The 8,061-nt window shown below is 36.3% G+C and overlaps 1 protein-coding gene across 1 annotated transcript in view; it reads right to left on the bottom strand.

The window, feature by feature from the left end:
- The window catches only part of FNIP1 (folliculin interacting protein 1), a 110,490-nt gene that overhangs the window by 28,073 nt on the left and 74,356 nt on the right, over positions 1-8,061 (bottom strand). Inside the window, exons 7-9 of the mRNA XM_030888868.2 lie at positions 7,669-7,760; positions 755-826; positions 116-251 (exon numbers count right to left, since the gene is read on the bottom strand). Coding sequence (XP_030744728.1) covers positions 116-251; positions 755-826; positions 7,669-7,760 — 300 coding nt within the window. The remainder of the gene's footprint in view (positions 1-115; positions 252-754; positions 827-7,668; positions 7,761-8,061) is intronic.

Raw genomic sequence — 8,061 nt, 5'->3', positions numbered from 1 at the left:
ATGCGCTTTACACAATTGATGTGTGTATAGATTGTGATAACTGTTGTATGAGCCCCTAATAAAATGTTTAAAAACAAAAAAGAGCAACATAATCTTGTTTTAACATCCAACTTACCATCTGGGAAACACCCCATTCTCCAAGCTTGTAGTCTGGCTGCGTCTCCAACGTCGCTGGTAGCTACTGGCACAACTCCGGGTGAGTGAGGAGTTTGGTGACGGAAATGGAGTGATAAGCAAGCTGCTGAGAGATGCTATTGAATCAGAAGAAAAGTACAATGTTTAAATGAATAATGACTAAGCATAAATGAAAACCTCTTTTAAAGAGGGATGACTCAAACCTTTCATTATACTTCATAAGCAAATTTCTAAAATTCTTTTTTTTTTTAAATCATTGGAGCAAGGTCCCAAAGGATAAAGACCAGATAGTAACAGAGACACTTAGGTAGTCTTTTGACATTCCTCCCTCCTCAGAGGAAAATGTTAGTTTATAACCAGGTTGTATCCCAATGTCCAACAGATGACATCAGGTAGTTTCTAAGCAATCTCCCAAGTAATTTTTTCTTATCCGTGCTAGGCCTAGATTAGCAGGCATTCTTTGAGACAATACCATACACAGAGAAAGGCATAAAGGAACTCTCAACATTTAATAATAAGGATACCAATTTAAAGAAATCAAATGTGAGATTGAAAAAGAAATTAATGCATCCATTGTGATCGCAAGATACACAGGATTATTACATGAACCTAACATTACCAGAGCGTGCTATGCCACTGTCTCTATCCTCATTCAGCTCTCTTCCTGGCATGTCCATTGGATTGCTGTGAACTGTGAAAGAAGACAAAACTATCAGTTATAAAATACAATGCTGTTCAGATTGGTGTTGCTCCTTTAAATAACAAATTAAATCATGCTCATTTCATTGCATTCTTTTATTTTTTTTCAATAGCATGACACCAACCCAACACCAAGAGCTATTACTCAGTTGAACAAGCTTTGAGATCTATCTGAAGTTTTGACATATGATGAAAATTATCTATGACATATTATCTAAAGGAAGAAACGGCGTGCCAGAGTATTCAGTGGTGAACGTCGTTTAATGGAATTTGCAACCTTTTTATTCAAAACTTGAAACCGTTATGAAATTGGTAGGTGAACATTGTATGTGATGTTTGATTTCAAAATAAGCTTAGAATCCCATGAAATGGTCAAGTAAGGACATCTCAATAAAACCAACCAAAAAAGGGCAAAAGAAAAAAAAAAGCAAGCAAGCAAGCAAAGGGTGACTAAATGCAAATCTTAGAGGCATATTCAGTAATATACAAAGACATTCACTATTAAATGAAAAAAAGTAAATTGGTTGCTGGGACTAAGTGATGTGTATCAATTTCATTCTACTTATGTCTACTTCTCCTTCTGTTCAAAATTCTTCATAACAAAAAGTTTAAGAAAACTATTCGAGTACAATACAGTTTTAAAAAGTATGTAACATGGTTGTTTCTAGTTGGCAAGATGGCTAATAAGTTTTTGCCAAGTTTATAAAATTAATGTGTATTTTCCATATATTATTTGCAAGAAAATGGGACATTAATTAAAACAATAAGTAAGGGCTAAAGTGATACCAATTTGAAAGCAACAAAAATATATTCGCTCATATTCTATTGATAATTTCCACCAGAAGGTTACAATGCTGGGTAACCTACTGAAATGAAAACATGTAGAATAATTAGAGGCCTGAACACAGCATTTAATAATATGAACAGATATGATGGGGGCTTCAAAAGGTTTGTGAGAAATAATATTTAAAGATAATGGCATTTCCCCACAAACCTTTTGAAGTCCCCTGTGTAAGTATATGCATATATGTATGACTTATGGAGCATTCTTACGGAGCTTGTTCATCTAAATTTTAGCTCTAAGAAGAATCCACTTTCTTATGGAATAGGATAAATCAGAAATCTTTCAAGAATAATAAACTATGATATTTTCTGCAATTGATGAACTAGGGTACAAAAGCTACTGAGCCATGGAAACAAGACAGTGTGTCCCCATAGGGAATTTTAACTGTTATCATAAGAAATAACTTTCATGGTAAAATTTGGTTTACGATTCTAATGTTAAGAAATGAAAACCAAAATTTCATGAAGATACCATTTCTACTACTAAGCGAGTTTCTGGGAACTGTTAAGAATACATTTAGCAGAAAGGATTTGAAGTCTTAAACTTCCTAAGCAATATTGCTTTGTTTTTAACCACACTCTAGGCAACTCCATTTATCTACTCTCTTGTTTCCACAGCTTAACTACCAATTCTAGCCACCAGGGCACACCAACTAGTCTACCCACACAGCACATGGCAAACCTGCAAAGAAAGAGGCGCTCCTGATCAGGCGGAGCGGACCCTGTTCAGAGAATGCCCGCCTGGGGCTGCAGAACTGTGAAAGACCTACACGGCAAAAACGCAAAATACACATGAAAGAGGGCTGTTAGAGAAGCCACATGTATCGAGAATAAAAGGTAAACTAATAATACTTCAAGCTGGCTTCCCTTTTTTTGTTTTTAAGTAAATGATTCTACTTTGGTCATGGTTTATGTCAAACATAACAATGCTGTGCCCTTTTACTAACAAATCTGTAACTAATAAAGAAATACACTTTCACTACAAAAAGTAAAAAAAAATTTAAACGTTCAACCTTTTTTGTTGAAAACAATGTTTTTAAAGATTTGAAAAACCATTTGCCAAATAAGTGTATCTTTTAAAAAAGTTTTACGACTGCAGAATTCGTCTTTAATTGCATTAAGGGGAAAACTCCTAAGCACTTGGCTGAGAAAAAATGTAACATACAACAAAGAGCAAACAGAGAAGTCTTGACAAATGAACATACAAATTAGTTTTTCTAGACTGGTGGGTAATGAGTTAGAAAGGCACAGAAGAAACCCAGGCTCCTAGCATTAGGGTCAATTACTGTATAAGCATGAATGCCAGACTCACAGGTGTGTAAGAGAAGCCTGCCACATACCTGACCCTGGAAAGATAACACAATTATCTCAAGATCCAAAAGAGCAAGATTAGAGCTAGAACCAGATGGCTGGGCACCCTATGCCTACTCAACGCACCCTACTGCCATCCAGTTGATTCTGACTTATTGCTACCCTATGGGTTAGGTTAGAAACACCCCAACGCATTTGAGGCTGTAAATCACCGCAGGGCAGGCTGCTGTATCTTTCTCCCACTGAACAGCTGGTGGTTAAAACCAACCTTTCAGTCAGTAGCCCAATACTGAAAGTTGACTCAGAACTACCATGTCCTACAATCAAAGTCAGTGGAAAATTACAGTAACCCGAGACCTTTCAGAAATGAAGGTTTGGTTCACCTTGCCAGGCAAATAACTATAACCAACTGATGTGTGCAGAAGGTAAAAAGAAAAGAAGCCAACAAACAATTCAAACAAACCTAATGTTTCTGAGTCAATTCAAAGTCCTAGTGACCCTATATAGGGTTGCCAAAGCCATGAATTTCTACAGGAGCAGAGAGCCTCATCTGTCTCCTGCCAGGAGGCTGTTGAGTTTGAACCGCCGATCTTGAGGTCAGCAGAACACCAATTACCTGACAGCACCACCAGTGCTGAGGAAAAAGTAAATGCAAAAGGAGGCACAAGGAGGTAGCTTTAAATACCAAGTTGGTCGCTTAACCAGTTGTAGAAGTGACAGTTGGCATTATTTTTAGTATTTCTTTCTTGTTTTGTTACATGTGCATATACTGCTTCTATCTACTTGTCTTTTTATCTATAAAATGAAGCCCCTCACTAGCAAGTACATTCTGACTTATAGTAACCCTACAGGACAGAAAACTGCCCCACAGTGTTCTGAAGGCTTTATGGAAGCAGACTGTCAAATCTTTCTTCTCTAGAGCAGACATGAGGTTCAAACCGTCAACCTTTTAGCAGCCAGCACTTTACTCACTGTGCCATAAGGGTAAAAGTTCATAGAACAATGTAATTAAAAGATAATTGAATTTTTCCACCAATGTTTTAAATCCCTCTTATGTATGCTCATATATGATTGTTCTGGGAAAGCTTGCTCTTATTCAATCCTGTGTGTAAACTGTTAAGACTCTAACCCTGTCCTTGAGACATGACCCAGTAGCTTGTGGTCTGACCTGCCAATTTTTGGTACCTCAGCCCTGAAACCAAGAGCGCAGAGAAGCCTCTAGACTCAAGCGGATCCACGTTGCATATGGGTCATTTCCATGAAATAAGTCTCTCTGTATACATATTCATATACATATGATTCACTGGCTTTGTTCCTCTAGAGAATCCACCCGAAAAGAAATCCCCCTCTGGAAATATTCCTTTTCTTGCTTTCCCAGCTATATTATCTACGTGAAATTGGATTTTCTTGATATACTTTAATAACACCCTGCCTGGGGGATGGACAACAGAAAAGCGGGTGAAGGGAGATGTCGGACAGTGTAAGACATGAAAAATAATATTAATTTATAAGTTATCAAGGGTTCATGAGGGAGGTGGGGTGGAGAGGGAGGGGGGAAAATGAGGAGCAGATACCAAGGTCTCAAGTAGAAAACAAATGCTTAGAGAATGATGATGGCAACAAATGTGCTTGACACAATGGATAGTGATACGAGTTGTATGAGCCCCCAATAAAATGATTTCAACAAACAAACACACAAAAAATCCTTCAGATACTTAAGCAATACTTTCAATCCAACATGTCTAAACCTAAAATATCAGTTCTAATTTCTTGTGTTCCACTCAGTAAATAGCACCCATACAACTACAGCAAATAGCAGATGACTTGTCCTGGATTCTGTCTTTTCTTTACTCTTTTCTATTTAATCAATGAGAACTGTCCACTGATTACTTTAGTGAGCCCTTCAGCTTCACTGGCATGATCCTAATTTAGAACACCATTATCTGTCATTGTATTATAAGGAGCAGCATTGTTATTCATAGGTATTCGAATCCATTCTCACTGTAGCTGGAATATTCTTTTGCAGATACGATCTGATCACATTGTTTTTTGCTTTTCAGTAGTAGCCTTGAGAATGTACCTATGTCTTTTCCGAAAATGAAGAGTACAACTGGCCAACGGACTCTGTTACTGTACTCTGAAATCCACCTGATATTTTTAACAAGGCCATACATTTCATGGGCTACTCCCAGCCAGTGAATAAACCAACCAATGCTGACTCAAAGACTCCTTCCTCCTCCCCCAATGGCTCTCCCTAACTTTCCTAGGTTTGCATGGCAGGCAAGAGATTTCCATCCAACATTCTGTTCTCTCTCCTTTCCTCTAGCATCAGACCTGCAGCATAGGCCGAGGGCACTTTCCCACTTTTCACCTCATTTTCTCTCCACAGGTGATTCTTCTAAAGAAAATCCTTCAGCATTTAATTCTATCATCATGTTTATTTCTCACAAGACCCAACCTAAAATACCTTCCCTGGTACTCAACTGCTCTTAACGTGACCCATAATGCTCTTGATCTGGATCTGGTTTTTCTATTTCTACTCTTTATTCCGTCTACATTATATATTCTTTGCATATTCCATAACCTCTTTCCCCTCAGTTTTCACAAATGCTATTATTTCAACCTTAATTTTTTCCCATCAACTATCTGACTAATCTTTTAAACTCAGTCCTCATTCCTCCAGGAAGCCTTTCACAACTCCAAAATTTAATTAGGGGTTCCTCATTTCTATGACACCTTGCTTTTAATCTTGTCCATGAATTCACTAGAGTATACCATAACTGATGTATTACTTGTCTGATTCCCACTAACTATGAATCGGGAGGACTTGTGTATGTCTCACCACAATATTCTCAAGGCCTAAGTGGGAGGGGCTCGTCATATTATAAATCCAAAAAAACCCAAACTCAATGTCATTGAGTCAATTTTGACCAATAGCGACTATAGAAGGCAAAATAAAATTGTCCGGGGTGGGAGGGAGGAGGTGTCTGAAGCTATAATTCTTTACAGAAGTGGAAAGCCTTAACGTCCTCCCACAAACAGCTAGTAAGTTCAAACTGCTGACCTTGTGGTTAGAAGCCTCACACTTAAAAGAATTGGTGCTCAATATCCTTGAACTACAATTAAGAGTTTACAAATAAAAGTTGTTCATTATTTAAAGTATGTATTTTGTTGAATGAACTTTCTACTCTACATTAAAATCGAGATGAGTACATCTAACATAATACACCTTTATGAAAATAAAACTTGTATTACTAAAATGAAAACCTTTTAATAGGACTTCTGAACTTTGAAACGTGTTAAATTATAAGCAAAAATATTTGATTATTGCTTTGCCACATTTTTACTTTATTAAAATCAAAGAAGAAATAAAGTTAGGTAGGAAAAAGAACTTTTATTTTTCTATAAAACACATCCACATTATAAAGTACATGCCAAACACTGTGGTCAGCCAATTTTTTTTTTTTGTCAGCCAATTTTAAACCTTAACCCACTATTAACTTAATTCTGATGCACAGTGACCTGAATTGCCTCATAAAGTTTCCAAAGCTACAATTTTTAAAGAAGCTGGCTATAACATATTTCTCCCTCAGAGAGCTGGCGAGTTTGAACTACCAACCTTGTGGTTAAGCAACTCATAGGGAAACCAGGGCTCCGTTACTTACCCCATAAGACGAGTCAAAACCAGAAACAAAACTACTGCCAGCAAGTTGATTCTAATTAACGAGCCAAATAAGGTTTACAACACAGTAAATCTTTACAGGAACAGATGCTCTATCTTGGGGAGCAGCTGGCAGGTTTGAACCACTGACTTTGTGGTTAGTCCTATGCTCACCCGACAGCACCACTGGGACTCCCTCCTTATTTACCCCCAGACCAGGCTCTTGCTAATGTTCATTTGAAAAAACACATTATAAAAATTAATAGGATATTACACTTTTGGACTTGATAGAATCTGTACTTTCTACTATCTCATATACATAATATATATTATAATAAAATATGAGTAAAGGTTCTCATTAAAGAAGGAATTAGAACAACATTTATACTATTTTTAACTGCTGTCCACTCCCTCAGATATTTCATCTCTCCGTACACTGAAAATACAGTAGACATCAATTTAGTTAAGATTTCAAAAATAAAATAAAACATATCTCAGGAACACTTTTAACTGCTAAACAACAATTACGCTAACCAAATTACTCAATAAGCTGCTATTATATTTATGAACCATCAAACTTGATTATTTACTCATCTGAATTAGCACCATTTAATGATGACTTTATGGTCAAGCAAGAGAAGAAAGAGGCTTAATAGCCATCTTCTTCAGCTGAAATATTCAGCACTAGTAAGGGCTTTCCATACCAGTAAAAGTGTCTTTAAAGATCCATCAAAGTTAAAAGACAATAGCAAAATTAATTAAGACCAACTAGATAAATCCTTTTGGCTCCCTTTTTTCAAATACAAAATAAATATGCTTAAATACATAAAAAATATGTTTTCCAAATAGTGTAAATGTTACACATACTTCCAATTTAAATGCCTTTTCTATTTCTAGAATTTGAACCTCTTTTTGGTCCTATAACAGATTTGCCTTAGTAAGAAATAACTTAAAACCCTACCCCCAATAAAAAGATTTAAAAAAAAACCTTATGATACAACTTCAAAGGAACCATTTACCTATATTTCCAAGTAGTCCATTAATGACTGTGTTATTATCAGCCTTTAATGTATTGTTATCCTGATTGATGAATTCAAGACTGTCTTGCAGTCTACAGAGAGTGAAGGGGGAAAAAAAGCTAATTAATTTCAAGTTCAAAATGTTAATTTTTTTATACATCTCCTTAAAATCTTAAGTATAAAACAAATGTTCTCATCCCAATAAATCATATAATTCAAAGTCAAAGGAGGGATTAGTAACAGAGCCTAAATTATGAGAATCGGTTTGCAGAAGGCAAGTAGGAGCCCAAGATTAATTTGTGGGAACTACTTAAGAGTATAGAAGTTCGAAAGGATAAATCTCACTTGAACAGGTAAAACTTTGTCAGTTGATTCCCCACTCTGATGCATGCC

The sequence above is a fragment of the Echinops telfairi genome, unplaced genomic scaffold (assembly GCF_000313985.2).
Source record: "Echinops telfairi isolate 266 unplaced genomic scaffold, ASM31398v2 ScPeMD7_7469;HRSCAF=8507_1, whole genome shotgun sequence".
Lineage (NCBI taxonomy): Eukaryota > Metazoa > Chordata > Mammalia > Afrosoricida > Tenrecidae > Echinops > Echinops telfairi.
Note: the sequence above shows the minus strand (reverse complement) of the source record. Positions and strands in the feature narration are given on the sequence as shown.